This window comes from Capricornis sumatraensis, chromosome 4 (assembly GCF_032405125.1).
Source record: "Capricornis sumatraensis isolate serow.1 chromosome 4, serow.2, whole genome shotgun sequence".
Classification (NCBI taxonomy): Eukaryota; Metazoa; Chordata; class Mammalia; order Artiodactyla; family Bovidae; genus Capricornis; species Capricornis sumatraensis.
In genome coordinates this window covers 141,666,351-141,692,862 of record NC_091072.1, presented here as the reverse complement: position 1 = coordinate 141,692,862, position 26,512 = coordinate 141,666,351, and the positions used below count along the sequence as shown (strand labels likewise).

Sequence of the window (26,512 nt, the reverse complement as noted above, 5' to 3'; positions counted from 1 at the left end):
AAATAAGCAGGGTGACAATATACAGCCTTGATGTACTCCTTTTCCTATTTAGAACCATTCTGCTGTTCCATGTCCAGTTCTAACTGTTGCTTCCTGACCTGCATACAGATTTCTCAAGAGGCAGGTTAGGTAGTCTGGTATTTCCATCTCTTTCAGAATTTTCCACAGTTTATTGTGATCCACACAGTCAAACGCTTTGGCATAGTCAATAAAGCAGAAATAGATGTTTTTCTGGAACTCTCTTGCTTTTTCCATGATCCAGCGGATGTTGGCAATTTGATCTCTGGTTCCTCTGCCTTTTCTAAAACCAGCTTGAACATCAGGGAGTTCACGGTTCACGTATTGCTGAACTCTGGCTTGGAGAATGAAATAGCCATCATGGTCAACGAAAGAGTCCAAAATGCAGTACTTGGATGCAATCTCAAAAACGACAGAATGATCTCTGTTCATCTCCAAGGCAAACCATTCAATATCACAGTTATCCAAGTCTATGCCCCAACCAGTAACACTGAAGAAACTGAAGTTGAATGGTTTTATGAAGACCTACAAGACCTTTTAGAACTAACACCCAAAAAAGATGTCCTTTTCATTATAGGGGACTAGAATGCTAAAGTAGGAAGTCAAGAAATACCTGGAGTAACAGGCAAATTTGGCCTTGGAATGCAGAATGAAGCAGGTCAAAGACTAATAGAGTTTTACCAAGAAAATGCACTGGTCATAGCAAACACCCTCTTCCAACAACACAAGAGAAGACTACACATGGACATCACCAGATGGTCAACACCGATATCAGATTGATTATATTCTTTGCAGCCAAAGATGGAGAGGGTCCATACAGTCAGCAAAAACAAGACCAGGAACTGACTGTGGCTCAGATCATGAACGCCTTATTGCCAAATTCAGACTTAAATTGAAGAAAGTAGGGAAAAGCGCTAGACCATTCAGGTATGACCTAAATCAAATCCCTTATGATTATACAGTGGAAGTGAGAAATAGATTTAAGGGCCTAGATCTGATAGACAGAGTGCCTGATGAACTATGGACTGAGGTTCGTGACACTGTACAGGAGACAGGGATCAAGACCATCGCCATGGAAAAGAAATGCAAACAAGCAAAATGGCTGTCTGGGGAGGACTTACAAATAGCTGTGAAAAGAAGAGAGGCAAAAAGCCAAGGAGAAAAGGAAAGATATAAGCATCTGAAGGCAGAGTTCCAAAGAATAGCAAGAAGAGATAAGAAAGCCTTCTTCAGTGATCAATACAAAGAAATAGAGGAAAACAGCAGAATGGAAAAGACTAGAGATCTCTTCAAGAAAATCAGAGATACCAAGGGAACATTTCATGCAAAGATGGGTTCAATAAAGGACAGAAATGGTATGGACCAAACAGAAGCAGAAGATATTAAGAGGCGGCAAGAATACACAGGAAGAACTGTACAAAAAAGATCTTCACGACCCAGATAATCATCATGATGTGATCACTAATCTAGAGCCAGACATCTTGGAATGTGAAGTCAAGTGGGCCTTAGAAAGCATCACTATGAACAAAGCTAGTGGAGGTGATGGAATTCCAGTTGAGCTCTTTCAAATCCTGAAAGATGATGCTGTGAAAGTGCTGCACTCAATATGCCCTCAAGTTTGGAAAACTCAGCCGTATCCACAGGACTGCAAAAGGTCAGTTTTCATTTCAATTCCAAAGAAAGGCAATGCAAAAGAATGCTCAAACTACCACCAGGTATACACCTTCTCCCTAAGTGCCCATTTTAACTACACGCTGGCATTTCTAAAACTTATGCCCCTTCTTCTCTGAGCTAGAGATTCCTCTATCTAATTACCTATTTAATGTTTCTATTTCCCATAGGAAAATCCACATAAACATGACTAAAATTACTTTTTAATTGTTCTTGAAAATTAATCTTTCCCATTTATTATCAACTGCTCAAATCAAAAATCTAGGCATCATCCTGCTTCCTCCCTCTTCTCCTTCTTCATATACTATCCATTACCAAGTTCGGTTCATTCAAAATACATCCTGAACCCATCAACATCTCTCTACAACTTCCACCACTTCAGTTCAAACTGACCTGCATTATCACAGCAGTCTGACTGACTGACCTGCTCCCACTTATTTTCCTCCTCAAATACATTCTCCAGAGCAATCAAATCATGCTATACTTTATTCAATTTTCACAGCAATCCTACAAGGTAGTTACTATTACTATTCCCACTGTCCAAGTAAGAAAAATCAAAAGGCTTAAAAAAATCTCTGACTTGCTTTAAGTAAACACAAACTAATGTGTGACAGAGACTCCAAATCATTCAACTATAAATTGATGTTCTTTTTTTTTTCAGAACTATGCCTTATGTGAGAATACACTAAATCCTTGCCTATGTGACCTCCTATACTTTCAGGCACAGAATAAAGTAATTTCAGTCATTCATTATATCCAATATCCTACAGCAATTGTTACCTTCTAACATAGTGAACCATACCCTACCTTTCTCCTACAAATCTACTTTTCCTGATCTAATTCTCTATTTCTTTATCATCTCTACCAATTTCTAATTTGTTCTTGTGTATCCAAAAGACATGGACATTCACATACATGTGAGTCATAAATCAGGATTCCCCAAGCCAACAATGTTTTGTCATACACTGCGGCCTGGCGTTCCAAGCAGAGTGTGTGTGTGTGTGTGTGTGTCTTTGTGCGTGTGAACCCAGATTTATGGGCTGGATGAGACGACCTGCTACCATTAGCTAGAATAAGGCGGCAAGCACTCACTGTGTTCAGAGCCTGTGCTCTCTAGCTTGCCTCTCCATCTACTTACTATTGTTTCATACTGGCTACATTTACTCATAAGCCTGGCCTCTTGCACACTTAGATTTTTCATCTTTCACCTATTCTGTGAATTTCAAAGGACAAGCATATTATACTTTGTAGAGTCTCTTTGTTGTACTATTTGTACTGTTCTTTCTTTCCTTCACATGAATAAATATGAATTATGTCTAGCACACGTGCATGTTCTCTCAAAGAAGCTATGCAAATTTTGCTATTCATATTTAATCCCCAAGGATAAAATACTTACTTTTCCTATAATATCAATTTTTCCATAACATCAACCAGTTATTACTGAAAAACTTGCACTTTTTCACTTTTAGTCCTTCTCTTTTATACAAACAAATGATCAACTCTGGACTTTGACAACTTCTCCCTCTAGAAAGAATATGAACTACAGTGTTTTCAAAAGCGCGCTTCCTTCTCTAACTTTAGTTTGCACTGAGGGGGGGAATGCAGCTTACCACTGCAAGTCCTATTGTCAGCATTCAGAGAGTAGTGGGCAGGGCATCCACAAACGAAACCTCCAACTGGCACGGCCAAGCAGAGGTGGGAGCAGTGCCCGTTGCTGGAAGCACACTCGTTCCATCCTGCCTGCCGTGAGGAGTGAAACACGAGGATGTCCATCACATAATCCAAGTGGCCTTGAATGATGGTGCGGTTTTGGCCACTAGTTTTGTTGGCACGCTCAATGCTGCGTCGGCTCCAGTCCGTCCAGTAGATGTAATCTTGGTACTGAGTTAAGCCAAAAGGATGAGGCAAGTCATCTGCTATAACTTCACGGTTGAGTCCTGTTTTCAGAAAGGCAGCAGACAGGGGAGACGCAGAAAGATGTAATATGTGAAAAAGTGAGTCTTGTTGGCAAAGAAAAAGAAAAGGTAACATTTAAAACATTACTTTTGTAAGCAATTTAAAGTAGAAAAATTCCTTCAAAAGCAATTCTCAAATCAGACAAGTCTTTTGAAATCAATCCATCTGCAGTCTGACCCTACAACTCAAACTAATATTTTTTTGTTTTAAAAATCACTGAGTTTGTTTAAACTCATGTAGATGGTCTATTTTGATTGTGGTCTTATTTCCCTCCATAAAGGTCTACAGTTCAACTCTTTTTCCTTCCATAAAAAGATGGAAATGTATATATTTATTTTACTTCTACAAAAAGTCACTTCAGAAATATCCAGGGAGTTATAAATTTCATTATAAGCCCAACAGTAATGAAATTTCCACATATTAAAGAGATATGAATCCAAGTCCTTGGCCCACTATTAATAAATAGGATACAATGTGAGACAGAGGATGAACCTAGACATTCATATGAAGTTTTACTAACAGTATCATATCTAACCTATGGTAAACAGCAGCCACTGATTTTTTTCACAGAAAGGATTATATACTATCCCTCTGAACAACAACAAAAAAAAAATACAGCTTACCAAGCATATTTGAAGACTCTATTAAGTTGGTGTCCAGGTCTGTCCAATAAAGCCTCCTTTTAGCATAATCAATGGTTAAGCCGTTTGCTCGTCCCACATTGGGAACTAGCGTAGTACGTTCACTTCCATCCATGGCAGCTCTGTCTATTTTAGGTTTTCCACCCCATTCAGTCCAATACATAAATCTAAATTCAAACCAATGGATATTTAACATTTCACTTTTGATTACTTGGGAGAAATGATCATATTCATGTATAGTAACTAAGTAAATTTAAAGAAAATATACACTAAATCAAGGAAATTGGCAAAGCAAAATCAAAGCTATTAATTTTTTTCAATTACATTGGCAGTCTCAACTAAATATTTTTTCTCATATCCTAAAAAGGAAGTGAGTCAGCTTTCCTTAGTGTTTCCAATGAATCTGTTCCATCCAAAACCTAGGAATTGGAAACAAACCCATGGTTTCCTTATTGCAGCACTTGCATTTATAAAACTAATATTCAAAAAGAAGACAGAAAAGGATTAAAGTGCTGGTCTCAGAATTTGACTCACTTCAGAACAAAATACATGTATTTCTGAAGACAAGTAATTCGAGTTTTTTAATTTTTAAAACTTACTTTCTGATTTGTGTAAATCACTCTCCCAAAAACCAAGTTGCCGCAGTACATCAAAGGTACACCTTAACAACTGTGAACTGAAGTTTAAAAGCAAAGTTTGAAATGCATTTGGTCACACTCTCCAAGGTAACATACTACTGAATCGCACATATCCCTTAGTGTGTCAGCTGAGCAATGAACACTACTACTACAGTCCCTGTGAATGTACTCTTTTGGGTTTTTCACATTAACTGTAGAGCAACCGCACAGTACAGACTTTTGCAGATGAGGATGACAAGGTTCAACAAGAAGTGCAACTGATCTGTCTAATGTCTTCAAGCCAGGCATATGGCAGAGCTAGAACTAGAAGGTAATTCTCAGCCAAATGCCTTTTGGACTGAACCGGTAGTGCTAGTTTCAAGACGCTTTGAATACTGGATCTAGGAAAGTTCTCCACATGCCAGGTCTCATCAACTACTCAAAGGAGACATTGATTCACCAGCCCATCGGCTGATGGTTGACTTGGTAGCAATGTATAAACACATTTTTCTGAAAACTCAAGTTGTCTTGGGCTTTGTTTGCATTTGTACTTGTCAGCTAACAGGCACGAGTACATCCCAAGAGCCAAAGAGAAAACAACTGTGGGAGAAACATCACAGTTGCCAGCAGCCACGTAAACTAGAGTCCTTTGTCCCAACTACTAAATTTATCTGTCTGGTAACTAATAGCTAGAGTAAAAATCACCATAAACTAATCACAACATGTTAGCACAGAGATGGTGCCTTTGGTATGACTTTCTAACTACATGGCCAGCAAGCTAACCAGGGAATTGACTGATTCAGGGAAACAACTCTGCAATATGGCCATGGTCAATGTGCTGCTATGTTCACAAGGTTAACTTCTGCTTTTTAAAATGGAGTTATTCTTCAAAATTCAGCTTTCTTACATGATGGATTTTTTTGTTGCTGTTGTTCAGTCGTCCAGTTGTGTCCAATTCTTTGCGACCCCATGGACTGCAGCACACCAGGCCTCCCAGTCCCTCACCATCTCCCAGAGTTTGCCCAAGTTCATGTTCATTGCATCAGTGATGCCATCCAGCCATCTCATCCTCTGACACCCTCCTCTCCTTCTGCCCACAATCTTTTCCAGCATCAGGGACTTTTACAATGAGCCAGCTGTTCGCATCAGATGACCAAAATACTGGAGCCTCAGCTTCAGTATCAGTACTTCCAATGAGTATTCAGAGTTGATTTCCCTTAAGATTGACTGGTTTGATCTCCTTGCTGACCAAGGGACTTTCAGGAGTCTTCTCCAGCACCACAGTTTGAAGGCATCAATTCTTTGGCATTCTGCCTTCTTTACAGTCCAGCTCTCAAGACCATATGTGACCACTGTGAAGACTGTAGCCTTGACTATACAGATCTCTTTTTAAAACTTGCTAAATCATGTAAGAACGATCATCTATCCTTGAAAAACATGTCATGTTGTACATAAATTTATCAGAAAGTTCACTGTTTAATATCGAAGTTTCTCCAAGTTTATAATAATAACCAAGTATCCATTTTTGAATTAATGAACATTCTAAAGTAGAGCCTTTTAATGTAGTTATTTCTTAGCACACATTATTTCAGTGGGTTTACTTTCACAGGTTTAGAATCTGGTATAACTTGGGAGAGAGTGCAAGCAAATAGATTTCATGACACCTTTCAAAAGGCTGTCTACTTAGCATATAAATACAATCATTAATATTTAACTAATAAGTCATTTCACTGATTTTTATTCACCTAATGCTAATAATGACAAAAGTAAAATTTAGCTAATTATTTATTCTAAATCAGTGAAATCTCAACTAATGATTTTAAGATAAAATGCTGATTCACCTGTCAGCTCCCCAAGAAGCATGATTTAAAGACATCAAGAATACAATCCATAACTAGGCCATGTGCAATACAGTTGCAAAGAACGGATATGAAAAGCTGTTTACCCTTCAGCGGGGTCCAACGCAAGAGCTCTAGGACTATCTAGGTCTTTCCACACCAAAACTTGTCGGTGCTGCCCATCCAACTTTGACACCTCAATTCGATTGGTTCCCGTGTCTGCCCAGTACAAGTTCTTCCCAAGCCAGTCTACGGCCATGCCTTCTGGATAATCTAAGCCAAATTCTACCACGTGTTCCAGGGCGCTGCCATTCATAAAGGCTCTGCTGATAGTCTGCAGAAATAAGATTAACAACGTCACACGGCTTAGGTACCAAACCCTAAGATTTTAAGGGAAGATACAGAAGAGCCAAAGGCACAGTTTCTCAATACAATTCACCTATTTTATGAGCACAGGGAAAAAAAAAATGACGTTAACCTCCAATGAACACAACTGCGACCTCAAGTTTTATTGTCAATTCAGGGAGAAATTTTTCAAAGTCTTAAGAACCAGAAATTTATTCTAGTAATACAGTGGAGTGACTATTCTTATAAAACTTATTATTAGTAATCAAGTGAAAAAGATGTGACCAGAGTATTGTGGACTTTTAACTGGTTGCCAGTTTCCTGACTTCCAACCAGGTGGCTCAGATGGTAAACAATCTGTCTGCATTGTAAGGGGCCCAAGTTGGGCCTCTGGGTCGGGAAGACTCCCTGAAGAAGGGAACAGCAACTCACTCCAGTATTCCTGCCTGGAGAATTCCATGGACAGAGGAGCCTGACGGGCTACAGTCTATGGGGTTGCAAAGAGTCAGACATGACTGAGCGACTAACAAACACAGAGCTTCCTAAAGGTGCTTGAGAGTATGCGAAGTCATTGCATTAACTGAGGAAGAGCTCAACAACCTTACACCTTATAAAATGCATATGACACTACTCATATCATTACCATTATAGCTATGAATCACCTAAAAAATTAAAACAGTCATAATTTAAGCTATTAATAATAGCTCCTACTTCATGGAAAGTACCATCCTAAGTGCTTGGTGTACATACATTTTCTCATTTAATGCTCACAAAAGCATCTCTGCTTTCAAGATGAGGACACTCACAAGCCCACATAATAAAGCATTTATTTACTCACTCATTTAACAGATTTTACTGGCCACCATTACAGTCTAACTCTGGCTCTAACACGATTTTTGCATATTAGACAAAGTTTTACATAAGCTATCTAAAACAGGTCCAAAAGAATCTGGAAGAAGGAAGAATTATACTCCAGATTTCCTGGTCAAGAGCTCCTCCTTATTGACTCAGTAAGCTTGTCAATATTTATTCTAGGGATGGGAGGGGTGGGGGAGAGAAGGTATGCTATAACTCATAATTGGCATTTTCTACCTCAGTCAGGTGCCAAAAAATTTTTAATGAATTAAGAGTCAAGTCTCTATAAGCCATCTGCGAAGCATACAAGTGCTTATTACTCTCTAGCTGAGGAAAACATCACTTACGTATTCAAACAGAATGAAGCAGAGGAAGATTATGTCTTGCAGATTTAGAATACTCAAACTAACTTGCACTAAAAACACTAGAGATACTTAACAAAATACTGAGTGGGCCTTCTCCTTGGCTTCTTTTAAAACGTTAAGGGTTCTTTGTTGAACTCTTGCCTATTAAGTAATGAAGGAAGCTGGTAACAGCATGAAGACTCAGACATTCTTGAAGCTCTCCCTATTAGTCCCCAGTTTTAATATTCCAATTCTTTGGCTAACCTTGAGTGATATGTCAGTCCAGTAAATCCGGTTGTCTGTCACATCAAAATCCAAAGCAGAAGCTTCTTTGACACCAGTGAGTGGAATGGCCACATTATTATTATTAGTTTCCAAAGAAATTCTCCTGATGTCAGCTCTTCGTGAAAACAGAAGGAAAGCCTCTGGGACAATGCAGGTCTTCATGTCACTGATGAGTTCAAAGCCAATGGGGCAGGCACAGCGAAGGCCCTGGGGTCTATAGAGGCAGAGATGGCTACATCCCCCATTATCCTCAGCACAGGGGTTGGAACCTAAAATACAAATTCATTATAAAAGGATACACAATTGACATAATCAACACATTTTCAGTTTAAATGACTAACATTTGTTTGACAAAGACATAGGATTATATTTGCTCCCAAATCTAGAGTTTCAGTTCTAATCTCACAAACAAGTATTATGAGGATTACTAGGGAATAAAAGGCCAGGCATAGTGTGCAGGCCTGCAGTCCCAGCTACGCCAGAGGCTGAGCAGGATGGTTCTAGCCCAGGAGTTCTGACTGGAGCTGCACTAGGCTGACTGGGTGTCTGACTAAGTTGGTGGCAGTATGGTGACCTCCCAGGAGCGGTGAATTGGCCCCATCTGAAAATGGAGCAGGTCAGGAAGCAACCGTTAGAACTGGACATGGAACAACAGACTGGTTCCAAATAGGAAAAGGAGTACATCAAGGCTGTATATTGTCACCCTACTTATTTAACTTATATGCAGAGTACATCACGAGAAACGCTGGGCTGGAGGAAGCACAGCTGGAATCAAGATTGCTGGGAGAAATATCAGTAGCCTCAGATATGCAGATGACACCACCGTTATGGCAGAAAGTAAAGAATTAAATGGCCTCTTGGTGAAAGTGAAAGAGAGTGAAAAAGTTGGCTTAAAGCTCAACATTCAGAAAACGAAGATCATGGCATCCGGTCCCATCACTTCATGGCAATTAGACGGGGAAACAGTGGAAAGAGAAGCTGACTTTATTTTTGGGGGCTCCAAAATCACTGCAGATGGTGACTGCAGCCATGAAATTAAAAGACGCTTACTCCTTGGAAGGAAAGTTATGACCAACCCAGACAGCATATTAAAAACCAGAGACATTACTTTGTCAACAAAGGTCCATCTAGTCAAGGCTATGGTTTTCCAGTGGTCATGTATGGATGTGAGAGTTGGACTATAAAGAAAGCTGAGCGCCAAAGAATTGATGCCTTTGAACTGTGGTGTTGGAGAAGACTCTTGAGAGTCCCTTGGACTGCAAGGAGATCCTATCAGTCCATCCTAAAGGAGATCAGTCCTGGTTGTTCATTGGAAGGACTGATGTTGAAGCTGAAACTCCAATACTTTGGCCACCTGATGCGAAGAGCTGACTCTTTTGAAAAGACCCTGTTGCTGGGAAAGATTGAGGGCAGGAGGAGAAGGGGACAGACAACAGAGAATGAGATGGTTGGATGGCATCACCGACTCAATGGACATAGGTTTGGGTGGACTCTGGGAGTTGGTGATGGACAGGGAGGCCTAGCGTGCTGCGGTTCATGGGGTCGCAAAGAGTTGGACACAACTGAGTGACTGAACTGAAAACAGAGCAGGTCAAAACTCTTGTGCTGATCAACTGGGAATAAACGTATGACAAAATTACTTTCCTGTGTACCCATAGGAAGCTTTAAGGAAACTGCATTATTCATACAATAGTTCTTTTTCTGACAGTGTGTGGGTGTTAAGTTTAGCCCTTCAATTCAAACTATGCAGCCAGTATTGAACCAACATTTAAAGATCCATCCTTGCCAATCGATCCAATGACTTGAGTTCTCATTTGTCCCTGGATAAACACTTTTAAAGAAACTTGATTCAAAAATTATTCATGGATACCTAGATGGTACCCAGCACTGGGTCATCCACAAGTATCACTGAACTTGGTGATATGCTGAAAACTGGTCTGGAGGTTTCAGGAGCCAGAAGAAAGTGATTTGGAGTATTTCTTCCTGGGACGTTTATTTGGGTTTGACCATGGGATGTGGAAGGAAGTTGACTGATATAGCCTTGGAAATAAGGTAACTGTCTAAAAACTGTTCACTGTCTTCCCTGACTTAGCCATTATGAAACACCACGGGATATGAAGTGAAAGCCAACAAATTTTTAAGAAAAATGTAAAATGTACTTTTACCACAAAGAATTTATTAACTTTGTGAGCTTCAACAAATTCAATAATCTCCTTAAAAGAGAAAAAAAAAAAAAGGTCCATTTCTCATTACAGAAGGCTTAACAGATGATTTTTACATCCCCTCAAAACATCAACAATTTACACTGCTGACGTTATAGGCTGCTAACTATAACTTTTCTCATTCCTGGTTCATCCTCTAAGAGAACTGTGCAATTACCTACCAATGACTCGATGAACATTTGTGGCCTTCAGGCCCATGAGGTCCGGGAGCTGATCTATGATGACCTCCCGCTCTGCACTTCGTTTGTGTACTCTTTCGATGCTCCGCCTCTGCCAGTCAGTCCAGTAGACATAGTCCCCCAGCAAGGTAAACCCAAATATGTGGGGGATTTTGTCTTCCACGAGCACTCGTCTCCCAGTCCCATCGGTATTCATAACCTTCAAGTTTAAGTTTAAAGAGAAGGAAGAGGAAAAGATGTGTACTTATTCTCTCTATATATAAAAAACAACAAAAATCAACCATGCTTTTGTCAAAATCCAAGAGATCTTACTTATTTCTATTACAATGCTTTCACAAAATGACAACATGCTGATTTAATAAGAATGATTTCAAAGACTAAATATAGGCTCATATTTAACTTCTATTTCTCCATTCTCTTATTAACCTTCCTTCTAGAAATTCTGACATTAGATTTAGTATGCATCTCCTATATTAAATGACCAAATAAAAGTACAATATTATCACCTTAAGTTTGCTTGTCCATCTGTCTTCAAATTAGTGTACCTTTGTGAACATTATATCAGTATATATTTTGTTTTATGACACACTTTATCCTGAGAGTTTTACCTTTTTAATATCTAAGGAAACATTCAAATAAGGTCACACAGCTTGTAAATAGAATTGGTGTCTTTTTTAGGACTCCTCCTACTTAGTATATTTCTTATTTACTGTTCGAAGATTTTTTTTAACTACACATAATAGGATTCTCAATAATCTCTCAGTCCTCTAAGGTTCTAATCACAAAACTGTCAAGTGTCTGACACTCTAGATACTCTCTCCACAACTAAGTTTCAAATAACTAGGCTGTATCTATAGTAACATGATTAAATTCACCCTGACACTTTCATTACACACAGAAGCAATTTCTCTAGAAGTGGCAAAGGCATCTAACCTGTCTCTGACACTGCAGACACACATATTAATATTCTGCTCTAAAAGACAGGAAGTCTTCCAAAGCACCAACTTTCAAGTTCCCAAATGAGAACATTTCTAGCATTTAAAGTGGCCTGGGGGATCTCCCTGGTGGTCCTCTGGCTAAGATTTCGATCTCCCAAATAAAAGACGCTTACTCCTTGGAAGAAAAGTTATGACCAACCTAGATAGCATATTCAAAAGCAGAGACATTACTTTGCCGACTAAGGTCCTTCTAGTCAAGGCTATGGTTTTTCCTGTAGTCATGTATGGGTGTGAGAGTCGGACTGTGAAGAAGGCTGAGCGCCGAAGAATTGATGCTTTTGAACTGTGGTGTTGGAGAAGACTCTTGAGAGTCCCTTGGACTGCAAGGAGATCCAACCAGTCCATTCTGAAGGAGATCAACCTTGGGATTTCTTTGGAAGGAATGATGCTAAAGCTGAAGCTCCAGTACTTTGGCCACCTCATGGGAAGAGTTGACTCATTGGAAAAGACTCTGATGCTGGGAGGGATTGGGGGCAGGAGGAGAAGGGGACGACCCAGGATGAGATGGCTGGATGACATCATGGACTCAACGGACGTGAGTCTGAGTGAACTCCGGGAGATGGTGATGGACAGGGAGGCTTGGCATGCTGCAATTCATGGGGTCGCAAAGAGTCAGACACGACTGAGCGCATGACTGAACTGAACTGAACTGGGTTCAATCCCTGGTCAGGGAACTAAATTTCATATGCTTCAACTAAAAATCCCATTAGAAACAACTAAAACTCAGTGCAGCCAAATAAATAAATAAAAACTTAAAAAAAAAAAAAGAAAAGTAGTCTGGGTGCCAGGCAAATCAGCTTTCAGAAATGTCATTCCGTGGCTAAAAACCTGTACAAACAAACATCTGCCACCCACTCAGCTAAAAAGAAGTATCAGGTATACTCAATCTTAGGCAAGTACTAATTTTTTATCCATAAATTATATTCCATGTAAATCAATACTATGATGCCTAGATGGAATGACAAGCAAATACTATCTTTCTCTCTCCTCTCTAAAAATTTTAAAGTATTTGCTGACCTTCCCAAAACAGCCAACTCTTTGAAACAAAATGTTTAAAATCTGAGCAAAATTGTGCTATATTCTTATATCTTCAACTGCAAATATTGATTTATATCTGATGGAAGAGAGATTACAGTAAATGTTCGTATCTGATACAACAGGACTTCTATTAATCCAACTGAATAAATCTATCTTTAAACAGAATGTTTCTAAAAGTAAAAAACATAGTTCAAAATAATTAATTACTACTCCAACCCCTAATATTAAACACTTTCTAAGGTTAATAATTTCTCCTTGAGACATGAGTTTAGATTTTGTTATATTCACATTTTCTAGCAACAGACCATTCCTGGATATATTTCATGATGTCTATGGCTTATCTTGAAGTTATTTTGATGTTTAATAAAAGTAAAATGACTAAGTGGTCACTTTTGATAATCTGTTTACTTATCTAACTAGAAAGTCATCTCAAGAATACCAGGAACCTAAATCATCTATTCCCTTATTACATTGTTCATAGCTATGATTAGAGTCTGATGAAGAACTCAATAAATATTTTTAAAACAATTTTTAAAAGGAGAGCAGTTTCCTCAGACACTCAAGAAACCTTCTTAAAAATGGAAATGAAAATGTATAGAACAGTTCTTATCCTCAGATCCTAGTTTGGCCATGTGCATGAATAAAAATTATCCTTGCTCAAATTTTAAATTCATATAAAAATGCACACTACAGTCTACTTTGGGAGAATGAATACATTCCTGATTTCCTCCTATAACCAGGGCTCCAAGAAAAAATTTCTGGCCCCATTTTACTACTTACTGCCTGGAAACTCTGATCAGGGTGAAAAACCTTTCCTATATAAGATCTAATTTAAAAAAAGACTGGCATTTCGAAGGAAGGCTTATGCATGTGTATTTAAAAGAAGTATATGTGAAATTTTAACACAGTATATTAGCATATTTTTCGTTGTTTCATCACTAAGATGTGTCTGACTCTTTGCGACCCTGCCAGGTTCCTCTGCTCATGGGTTTATCCAGACAAGAATACTGGAGTGGACTGCCATTTCCTTCTCCAGGCGACCTTCCCAACCCAGGGGTCGAACCGTGTCTCCTGCTACAGCAGGCAGATTCCTCATCACTGAGCCACCAGGGAAGCCCTATTCAGATATTAAAAAACATAATTTAGAATAGTCGTTATTGTAGGTAGGAAAAGCTTATTTTAAAACTTGGTCTTTTTTGCTTTCATCATAATATGGAGACTATCTCTTGACTCTGGTATCCTCCTTTACCCTCCTTGCAAGAATTTCCTCCCAATACTATTTGCTTCCTTACCAGTAGCTCCAATTTCTCCCTTTCTATAAAGTCCTTCTTTTTTGCCTTTAACACAACAGTTTCCACCATCTTAGAAAGATGTTTAAAAGCTGAAAGATTCCGTTTTTATTCTTTGACAGTGATCTGTAACTGCTGCCTCTACCTAACATCACTCAGTCCCTTCACTTCCTACAACCGGCTGACAACCTGTGACTCAGACAAAGTAACTACTGAAAATGATCAATGACTACTTCCTTATTTTTCTCAGCTTTTGTTAAGGTTTGCCTCTTTTGACTCACTGAAACTCTACACTGGGTCTTCATGGCACGGATCTGATGTTACTTCTTTTTCTATACAAAGACTGCTTTCTAACTCTTCATTTCACTGGTTCCTCTTTCCTTTTTCAAACCTGGCTGGGGATTTTCCAAGATTTCCTGAGTTGTTCTCTGTAAAACATCATTTAACAAGACAATCAATTCTTATGCCTTTACTATTTATTACCTTCTGCAGAAAAATTACAAATATGGCAAGCTCTGGTCTAAGACCTCATTAGTCTATGCTGCAGTGTTTCCCAAGGCATCTCCCTGAAAATGTACTATTACCTCACCCAAAATGTCATATACGGAACAGGAAACCTATCTCCTCCATTAGGGACAGGAGTTCATCACCCTATTAGACAGTATCTAACACAGACTGCGGAACAGTCTGTAGTTTAGAACCCTAAAATAACGGTCTCTTCTAAGTGTACAGTACATTAACACGTTTTATTTTATTTTATTCCTAGATTAAGTATTGTCTTGCATCAGCTATTTTATTTTAATAAATTAACACTAATTTTGCTGATTACTACACTCAAATACTGGCCTTTCTGTTAAAATTTACTTGCTGATCTAAATGCATACACCAGTTGCCCAATACTGAACTTGTTTTTAAAAATAAAACCTAAATTTCTACTTCAAAAATACTACAGGATTAACTAACTCTCCTTTTTCAGTTATGTGTCCTGCAACATTCCTGATGGTTCATTTTGACAAATTAACAATTTAAACACAAGATAGCTGATTAAATATGAATTCAGATAACAGGCAAAGAATAAAACTGAAAATCACAGAGAAATATAACAAAGAAACAATTCCAAAAGATTCTCCTGGTTCACAAAACCCAGCATTTTCTCTTTAGCATTTACTCTTCATTCTTTTGCTCTCTAAAAATCACGTATGGGGAAATTCACTGGTGATCCCATGGTTAGGACTCTGCTTCCACTTCAGGGGGCACAGGTTCGATATTTGGTTGGGGAACTAAGATCCCGCATGCCTCATGACTCGGCCAAACACAACAAAACAGAACATCTCTTACGATTATCTAACAATTTTCTGGCAGAATTCAATAGATTTGGATTTTACATATAAACTCTATCACTCATGAGATAAGGCAATTTCTCACACAAAAAACAGGAGAACATATCATGCTAAATTATTTAATGAATAAAGAATGTTTACTTATTAGCACAGTATCAGATGTGTAGTAGATGTTTAAACTCTATCACTCATAAGATAAGGCAATTTCTCACACAAAAAACAGGAGAACATATCATGCTAAATTATTTAATGAATAAAGAATGTTTACAGTATCAGATGTGTAGTAGATGTTTTCTAAATGCAGTTTTTCCCCTTTGTTGTTCTTAGTAAAATGCTTTAGTCCCTAAAAGTAAATAGCTACACTTAAATGACTACATTTAATTTAGCAAAATATAGCACTTCAAAATAAAAATAAATAAATAAATATAAAAGGATATGTGGAAATAAAAGACCAAACCATCACACACTTTTCAACAGAATAAAAAGCAACACAGACCTTTCTATATCCTGGCCACTAGTGGGAAACTGTGAGGCTACAGCCTTATGCTCATTTCTAACGCCCATTTTTACTGTTTGCTTATGCAACTTAGATGCACATTAACTAAAACAGTAAGCACAAAGGAGCAAACAGTTGGGCAACTGGAATACACTTTCACTGTTCTATCAGACCCTCACTTCAATCCCCAGAAACAATGACCATACTTGCTAAACCCAAATCACGTGAAAAACATGATGCATGCTGAGAAGGTCACAACAGACCCCTTCTGGCTAAGGGTCACCATCCAAGTGAGGGGGTAGTCTACACTTGTATTACAACCACACACATGCACCCTTCTCTGGTCTACAGTTGATCAGAAAAAACTCGAGCAAGTAGCAGTTCAAATCCACCTCCAAGAATTAGGAGAATTTTGACAAAGAAAAAGAGAAAATGATTTAAATGAATGAAAAAGGAATTTATTTAAATGAATAAAAAAAGTAACACATGTTAAGATGCAGTCCAGAATGTCGTTTGACTAAAAGAAACGCTTTGAGGTAAAAAGAATACAAAAGGGACTCAGAGAGACAGCTTCAGGCAGATATCACCTGATAGTCAGGTATGAAATTCCAGATAAGAAAACCACAGAAAACAAAAGTGAAAGTGAAGTCACTCAGTCGTGTCCCACTCTTTGCGACCCCGTGGACTGTAGCCTACCAGGCTCCTCTGTCCATGAGATTCTCCAGGCAAGAATACTGGAGTGGGTTGCCATTTCCTTCTCCAAGAAACTTATGAAAGCCACTTTAAGGAGAGTGACATAACACAGCTGTGTTTCAGGAAGACTTCATGTAGCGTATCACTGTGTCCTGACTGTGCTAAAGAGAACTATCTCAAATGCAGAATTATGGTTAATAGGGCATTCCTAGTGGCTCAATAGGAAAGAATTTGCCTGCCAGTGCAAGAGAGAAGGGTTCAATCCCTGGTCCAGAATTCCACTTGCCACAGAGCAGCTAAGCCCATGCACCACAACTATGGAGCCTGTGCTCTAGAGCCCGGGAGCCCCAACTACTGAGCCCATGCACCCCAACTACTGAAGCTGGCGCGCCCTAGAGCCCATGTTCCACAACAAGAGAATGCACCACAATGAGAGGCCTGCACACCACAAGTGGAGAGTAGTCCATGCTCATCACAACGGAGAAAAGCCTGCACAGCAACAAAGACCCAGCACAGCCCCCTCCCCCAAAACTAAGTATTACAGTTAATAAAATATTTTCCATTTTCGTGGGATGATAACGTGTCTATGTGTACAGGTCTGACTCTTTGCGATTCCATGGACTGTAGCCCACCAGGCTCCTCTGTCCATGGGATTTCCCAGGCAACAGAACTGGAATGGGTTGTCATTTCTTTCTCCAGGGGATCTTCCCCACCCAGGGATCCAAACCTGTATTGTCAGGCAGATTATTTACCACCATGCCACCTAGGAAGCCACAGAATAATAGAGGTCCAAAAATTCCCTTTTCTGAAAGGCTTGGGGTTAATTAGCCCTGTTTCAGAATTCAGAATTTTTTCCTGAAATATAGAAAGGTTAACACAATGCACACAGCATATCACCCCTACCTGGGTCCAGGGCAACACTTCATTGCCAAGCATGATAACATTTTTGCTGAAAGACATACACATATTCCCACAAAGGAGCATAAACAGAGTCTACAATTAGTCTTACACTGCTTTAAGTCAGGGTCTTTACCAACTTAATTAACAAAAACAATTTTCAGTTTTGAGAGCTTTTTAGATTTCAGAATTGCACATAAGGACTGCAGGTTAGGAGTGCTTTGCTGACCTTTACTCTGATCCCCTGACAAAACTGAGGCTTAGATCAGTTAATGCTGCCCTAAGGTGGCTCAGAGGGTAAAGCGTCTGCCTGCAATGCAGGAGACCTGGGTTCAATCCCTGGGCCAGGAAGATCCCCTGGAGAAGGAAATGGCAATCTACTTCAGTACTCTTGCCTGGAAAATCCCATGGACTGAGAAGCCTAGTAGACTACACTCCATGGGATCGCAAAGGGTCGGACACGACTGAGCGACTTCACTTTCTTTCTTAAGTGCAAGCAAGGGTCTCAGGAAAAAGAAAAAAACATCCAAAGGACATGCTTAAAAGGTAAGGTAACTTTTAGCAACATCTGGCAAAACAACAATTGATAATCTTTAGAACAGCAGAGTCCAAGGACTCAAATACAGTTCCCTAAAAGCCACAGCTAAGGATTCTATATAGCTTTGCACATTAGAACATTAGTCCCTTCTAGCTAGCTATTCCTTCTTCTCTCACTTGAAAGGCAAAACTAAAAGTCTTTTGTTTTGGGGTTTTTTTTTTGGGGGGGGGCAGTTAGTGGAGTAAATACAGTACTCACTTAAAGCTAGATGTAGCATCTCTTTCAAATTCAACAGTGTAACTAAGATATGCTAAAGACACTTTCAATATAACTTTGTAAGCACACCTGTCCCCTTAACTATCTTCCCATTCTTGACTGCTGTAGCTTTTTACAACAGAGTTGAATCTAGAATAGTGCTGGCCAAACAAAGAATAATACAAGTCACAAATATGAGTCCTGTGTAATTTAAATTTTTCTAGAAGCCAGATTTTTGTAAGTTTAAAAAACATATACTTAATTTATTCAAATATATCCAAAATATTTTTACTTCAAAATGTAATCTTTAGAACTTTTGCTGAGATTTTAATACTAATATTTACAGTCTTCTCAGTATGCATTTAACACTTTAAGCATCTCAATTCAGAGTAACCGCACTGTAGGTGCTCTGTGGATATACATGGCCACTGACTACCACAGTGGACTGTGCAGGATTAGAATTTAATGGTGGTGACTATACAGCCCACAATAAAGTTAATTTATTCCTGCTTTAAATTGGACCTCCATCCCCTCTCAAACCTGCCTGCCACCTTCGAGGCTGCCCTAGACTCTCAGGCTCGGCAGAACCACAAACAAATGTTTTCCATTTGAGCTTTCTTCCCTCCCCAGCTAAACTAAATTCTAATATGGTTAAAATTACTTCAAAAAATGGTTTCTCATGAGAAGAATGAACAAAACTCCACTTGTTTCATCTTTTATCACATTTGCAAGTTTACATTTCAAAGTACCAGCCGAGATTTGTTAAGAATAAAGACAAAGTCCAGATTTCATTTCTTTTCGGTTATCTCAAAATAGAAGTATTAAAACAACGTTTATATTAAGAAGATTACTGCAGATGGTGACTGCAGCCATGAAATTAAAAGATGCTTACTCCTTGGAAGGAAAGTTATGACCAACCTAGACGGCATATTAAAAAGCAGAGACATTACTTTGCCAATAAAAGTTTGTCCAGTCAAGGCTATGGTTTTTCCAGTGGTCATGTATGGATGTGAGAGTTAGACTATAAAGAAAGCTGAGCATCGAAGAATTGATGCTTTTGAACTGTGGTGTTGCAGAAGACTCTTGAAAGTCCCTTGGACTGCAAGGAGATCCTATCAGTCCATCCTAAAGGAGATCAGTCCTGGTTGTTCATTGGAAGGACTGATGTTGAACCCGAAACTCCAATACTTTGGCCACCTGATACGAAGAGCTGACTCTTTTGAAAAGACCCTGCTGCTGGGAAAGATTGAGGGCAGGAGGAGAAGGGGACAACAGAGGATGAGATGGTTGGACGGCATCACCGACTCAATGGACATGGGTTTGGGTAGACTCCGGGAGTTGGTGATGGACAGGGAGGCCTGGCGTGCTGCGGTTCATGGGGTCACAAAGAGTCGGACACGACTGAGCAACTGAACTGAACTGAACCTGCCATTACATTTATATCTGCCATCTCCTTGGCTCTCCCCATCTCACTGGCTCTCACTAGGGAGAAGCTGGGTGGTTCCTAAGTATCTTTACTCCACTTTACTATGTGCCTGAAATTTTCCATAAGTAAAAAAATTTTTTTTTAATTTAAAAAAAAATGGAGGAAAGATAATAGTCCAAGGGCATGTGAATAATAAGTTATTAATAAATGCTGCTATCATTTTTGTTATTCATACGATGTAGGAAGCAATTTATAAGAATTAGTCTGAAGAGATTAAGGGATCAAAACTTTAAACAAAACGTGACTGTGAGACCTCACACCTAAAGAACTCTGTATTTCCCTTTATACTGAGTCTCAGGATTACTTTGTGAAATCTTTTCCTTCCATTACTTTTGCAGAGTTGACACTTCTTAGCAAATTGGCTTCTACCCTAAACATTTCTTTTATCAACCACACAATCTCTCTTCTAGGCAAAAGCAACACAGTAAAACAAGATCATGTTGCTCTGTCTCAAAGAAAATACTATTACATTCTCATACCCAAGGAGTAACAGTTTTGGACAGGTTACTAGGTTTGTAAATACCATTTTAAGCCTCTTTATGTTTAAAATAACAACCCAAATCCTGGTAAAAGACTGCTTGTACACTGTGAACCCATAACAAATGCACCATTTTAGCAGATTCCAAAAGATTACCCTTATGCTTTAAAAGTTGAGCCAACACTAATTAAATCTTCTGGCAACTCTTGAGGTTGTGCTTCATCGTATTACCTCAGAGTGGTTTAATTAAACTGAAATTAGGCTTCTGTCACTCCTAAAATCTACCTCCAAATCTGAACCAGAGTCTCCAGTGGTTTCAGCTGCTTCAACCGCATTGTGGTATGGATTTAACATTCTGAGGCATTCCCCAATATTACAAACCACACTTAGAATATGGGCTACAACAAGAAACAGATGTGGGTTAACCAGAACATTATCTTCACAGATAGGAGGTAATGGCAAACCTTCTGTAGATATGACATCCGTTTTTGAGCAGTTTCGTCAGCTCATTAAAAGTCAACACAGGATTACCCATCTTGGAATGCAGCCAGTCTGCTACCAGAGTTGCTGCTATGCAACTTCTCTTGACTAGACATGTCCAAAAAATAGATGACAAAAGGACAATCGGGCACCCATCATGAAATGAACTGGGAATACTATCAAGTTCCAAAAGAAAATTCAAACGAACCATTCCTCTTATAATAGCCCAGGCAATATTCAAAACAATCAGTGAATTATTAGTTTATATATTACATGTTAACATAATTAATATATAATTATATATATATATGACAAATAGGTATCATTGGGGCTGATTCATATACTCCATAGGGTATAAAGTATAATTTCACAGAAATGGCATTTTTGAAAACATAAAACAATATATATTGATGGCAGTAACATTTCAGTCACGCAGAATCTCACTGGAGTGAGAAGTGAAGAGAAACGCTTTGCACCCAGTAGGGGAAACAGAGGCATACTCTCCATCTGTTTAAGAGAGCAGTAAGAGCAAATGCAGCGCTGCACTGAAAGACTTTAACGTACTTCAAGACATTTTAAGTCTAAGTAAATACAAGTGATTTTCAATACGGAAGGAGAAGGTGTCACACTTGCACCAGGTAGTTTTACAGTATTTTTACAAGGAGTCATGCTTAAAATACCAAACATCTGCAGTTACTATGCTCTTTTACAGACAAGTCAAAGTGAAAGTGAAGTCGATCAGTCGTGCCCAACTCTTTGCAACCCCATGGACGGTAGCCTATCAGGCTCTTCTGTCCATGGGATTTTCCAGGAAAGAGTGCTGGAGTGGATTGCCCACACTGCAGGCAGACGCTTTACCGTCTGTGCCACAAGAGCTACAAACTGCTATTGTGACCGAAGCATTCTAAAACAAGAATTAATCAGCAAAACTATAAAACTGAGAACATATTTTTCAGCTAAAGGTATTGTTAAGATGAAAACCAACACCACCTTAATCAATTTACTCAAATGCTTCAGAGACACCTCTGAGAATCCCATTGACCTGGAGCCTTTAATAAACACTACTGAGAGAAACATCAGCATATAACAAGGGAAAACTGATCCCTTTCCTCTCACTCAAGAACAACTCATGTACACTCTATCTGGAGTCTCAGTAGGGAAAAAAATTGACTCTAACATCTTAGTAATTAAGGCAAATTACTCCAGTACCAATGAGCATGCCTTATGTCCAGATTCTGGTTTTTAAATACTATTCTTCATTAAAAAGAACCATGGCTCCTTCGCATGGGAAATAAGAGAAAGCTGGACTATACTGTTGTTTCAAAAAGTGTTTTTAAAATGATGGGGACTCCTTACAAAATTAAGATTAAATTCCCATATGATCCAGCTATTCTACTTCTGGTACAGATTGCAAAATGGGATGCCAAAGAGGTATCTGCACCTCGTATTCATTGTGGTATGGTTATTCACAATAGCCCAGAGGTGGAACTAACTTAAATGCCCATCAAAAGATGAATGGTTAGAGAAAATGTAGTATATGCATAAAATGGAATATTATTCAGCAAAAAAAAAAGATGGGAATCCTATCACGTGACACAAACATGGATGAACCTTGAGGACATTATGCTACATGAGATACAGCCAGTCACAAGAAGGTAATACTGAGTAATTCCACTTAGACAAGTTATCTAAAGTAATCAAATCCTGAGAATCAGAAATAAAATGGTATTTGCCAGGAGCTGTTCAATAGGAATGGAGATTCAATTTTGCAAGATAAAAAAGTTCGAGAGATCTTGAACAATAATGCACATATAATTAGCACCACTGTATGTTCTAAAATGGTTAAGGTGGTAGCTTTTATGTTATGCATTTTTCACCACAATTAAAAAAAAAAAGGACACGTGAAAAGAACATGGAATCACCTTGATGGTACTCCTAGTGCCAATTCTGGGATAATCTTTGCAACAATATAATGATGACAATGGAATGCAATCTGTGGAATAAACTGAACATCCATGGGTTCATACATATAGAAATGTGTATGTACAAATATACATGAATAACTGAATAAATAGGAAAGGGGACACCTCTTCCTTATGAGAGAATTCCAATTAATATAATAGGAATAACGGAAATGGTATAAGTGTTCATTTCCTGGTGATCACTATTCTCTGAGTATATAAAACAAATCTGGGTGAAAGTTTTACTACTATTGCCAATTTTTTGTTGAAGTCTGAAATTACTTCAAAAACAAACAGGCAGCAGAACTCAACACAAAAAGTACTATACAGGAAACCTGAATTCTATTGTTTTCTCTCTAAGTAGAAAGTTCTATGACCTTTGGCAAATAAAAGAAGCTAATCTGAAAGCAACAAGCACTGCTCCATTTTAAGAAATGAAACCTGGGTTAGAAAAAATAAATGTTTGCTTGAGTATACAGAATTATGCAGAAACCATCTGATAATAATATCTAAACTGTCTGAACATGGTTTTTTTCCCCCAAAGACAATGATACTCTGAAAAAACATGAAATACCGTTTCCTTACTATTTGCAGACTAATGAAATCCACTGTAACCCAGAAGAGTTTGGGGTTTTCTCCCCCATATTTTAAGAACAACACTGTGACTAACACAAAAATAGTATTATAACTCTCAACCAGACATAAAAACCAAGTCATAAATCAATCCAAAATCAAAAATGAATGAACAACAAAACTAAATAACTCTGAGCAAGGGCTAGATTAATAGAAGCCTGGCAGATTTCAGAAGCTCAAAATAATAAATGAAATAACAAAACAAGAGTCTACTGAAAATCTAAGCACAATAAAAGGGATTCTAACTCCTTCCCTGAGATTATTATTTCAGATCATATCTACCAAAAAAAAAACCAATCACAGTACAATGAATGAAGAGTCTGGGAACTCAGAGTTCAATCAAAAAATTAACAGGGCCTGCATTATAACATTCTTAACATTTTAAAACTGAAAACTAATTTAAAGTGGGGGGTGAAAAAGACTGAAGGTGAATCCTTTGCTCATTATGGATAACTTTATAAATGACTATTACACAAATTCCTTAAATAGCTGGTGATAAGGTGAAAATACTTGTCATTGTTAACACTGTTCAATGTTTTGCAAATTCCCTCCCAACAAGTCCCAAAATTGTGGTCCTCGCCATTTATATGACTGTTTACCCTTTCCAAATCTAATAACAATAAAAATAAAATCTCTGTGACCCCTTTAAAAGTATATATAATAGCTTCCAAGCTACAGGGAAATAACCGCCTGAAGAATGTTTTACATGGACTCTATTAGTATCTACATGTTTGGCAAGTTTCAAACAACAGCTTTCAATATTTATTTAAACCCGTCACACACGTTAATAATGAAGTAGTCTGCATAGAGGTCAATGCAAAATCTAAATGAATACCTTACCAGAAGTTAATATCAGTAAAACTGAGTTACAAAGATACTGAACCTCCAACACGCCAAGTTTTCCTTAGGTGAGAGGAATTACTGGCACAGTGTATAAGGAAAAATTTTAAAGAAAAAAAAAAAAACAACAGTAATGTCATCTGTGATATACATTCCTTCTTAGCAATCTCCCAGGCAAAATGTTTTATTTGTTCTTACCCTATGATATGCAATTAGTATAAAAGGCATCAGAAAATGTTAAAGCTGGAAGGAACGTCAAGATCATCAGCTTCAAATGATATCAATGGTCAAAATACAAAGACCAACAATTATGTGAATTATCTATAGTCACCCAGGTAAATGGCAAAATCATATGAGAACTAGGTCCAGTATCACAAAATGATTCAATAAAGATCTAGAGATTATCTCCATAAGAACTAAAAACTGTTATAAATTGTAAAGAGGTTGACCTCTCTTCTCAAGAAAGGACAACACTGAAAGTCAGCATTCCTGCTACAGGGGTAAAGAAACCAAAGGAACAAAACAGGCACTTCCAAAATAATCAGACTGTAACTAAAAATAGCTCCCCACATATTAAATAGCTTAATACTAAAACATGAGATGAAAACGTATAATAGGATAATATTTTAAAAATGATACAAGTGCAAGTTAAAACTTGGTCACTAAAATACTTTCTAAGCACCAACGTATATCAGATTATCCTAATTTACACAGATAAAATTATTCTAACTCCAAAGTGAGGTAAATGCATCTTGCCTGGTGAGACTCACGGGTTTGTTGCAGCAGTTCAGGAAAAGTATGATTACACCTATCATCAAGCAAGTTTCTCTCATCATAAATATGTCCAATAATTATTTTAGAGCCAAAGTAGAGTGGATAATGAGATGACAGAGCTTATAATTGGATGATGTACTACTCTGCCTACTGCAGATTGTAGTAACAAGTTTAAAAATGTTGTTAGAACTGTACATCAACTTTCATATAGGTATGAAACAGGTAACTTTCATACAGAAGCTTAAAGATGTACATAATCATAAGATACATCCCAAACAGAAATAAGAAATGTAATGGGAGAGCATCATGTTTACAACTCAATGAATACAGGCCCCAAAGCCAGGTGTTCTGTTGAGCTGAGGAATCTAACAGTAGTATTTTTCTGTTATAATATGTCGAGAATACATGGGGAAAAAAATATATATTCACATACATATATACTGTGGTAAAGCAGTAGGAATGGGCAAAGATTCAGATTACTTAAGTTCATTATCTGAACTTTCTCTAAAACTAGAAGTAAAATCAATTTTACAGAACAGTGTTATAAACTGGCAAAGATTTAAAAGGAAGAACTTGTTGGTACTTGTCATATACTCAGGAGAGCTTTACCTCAACAGATGAGATGATTACCCCAATAATGATTACATTATTATAATTTCTTAAGGAGGAATTAATCTTAGAAACAAACAATAAGCAAAACCATCATAAATGGGTCCTTGTGTGTTTCAACAGACTTTCACAATACTCAGGCTAAAGATGCCAGACAAAGAAATTACTTTAAAAAGAAATCTGAATACTTGGGAAACAAATTTCTTTATAAGAGTACTGATTAAATAGAGGAAGTTGTCATGAGAGGAAAACATAGCCCTGCAATTTCAGGCTTAGACTGTGAAACAGAACATTCACCAAAGGCCAAGTTTTCAGTACACATCCTACACAATAATACCCTCTTTATTCAAAAATTCCTTGGTACTCAAGGTTCTAATAATCTCTGTTTCTCTTTCCCAACAGAATTGTGCCAGGCATAACTAGATTTTGGAGAAACTATCTATGGACGCTGTATTCTCTAAAATAGGGAAATTTACAATAAAAGAGATTTGAAAAAAAATTCTACATGTCTTTGACATAGATCAGAAAATCTTTATCTCCACTAGCTCTTGCTGCATTTGTCAGCATAAGCTCTGAAATAAAAAGGGGGAAAAACAAATAACAAGTATATATTGAGAAAATAAATCATGAGAAAATCTCAGAGATTTCAATACTAAAATCTCTATGATAGTATTATTATTTTCAATATAACCAGTGATTGAAATCACATTAATAATGTCAAGTTAAACTGGTATGT

At 38.0% G+C, this 26,512-nt stretch overlaps 1 protein-coding gene across 5 annotated transcripts in view; it reads right to left on the bottom strand.

Moving 5' to 3' along the window:
* The window catches only part of LRP6 (LDL receptor related protein 6), a 160,697-nt gene that overhangs the window by 37,604 nt on the left and 96,581 nt on the right, over nucleotides 1-26,512 (bottom strand). For 4 of the 5 annotated variants that reach the window (XM_068969967.1, XM_068969968.1, XM_068969970.1 and 1 more), the window contains 5 exons: nucleotides 10,954-11,170; nucleotides 8,550-8,839; nucleotides 6,849-7,075; nucleotides 4,269-4,453; nucleotides 3,300-3,626 (listed from right to left, as the gene is read on the bottom strand). In XM_068969967.1, the coding sequence (XP_068826068.1) occupies nucleotides 3,300-3,626; nucleotides 4,269-4,453; nucleotides 6,849-7,075; nucleotides 8,550-8,839; nucleotides 10,954-11,170 (1,246 nt within the window). The remainder of the gene's footprint in view (nucleotides 1-3,299; nucleotides 3,627-4,268; nucleotides 4,454-6,848; nucleotides 7,076-8,549; nucleotides 8,840-10,953; nucleotides 11,171-26,512) is intronic. The other variant, XM_068969971.1, reaches the window with a different exon arrangement.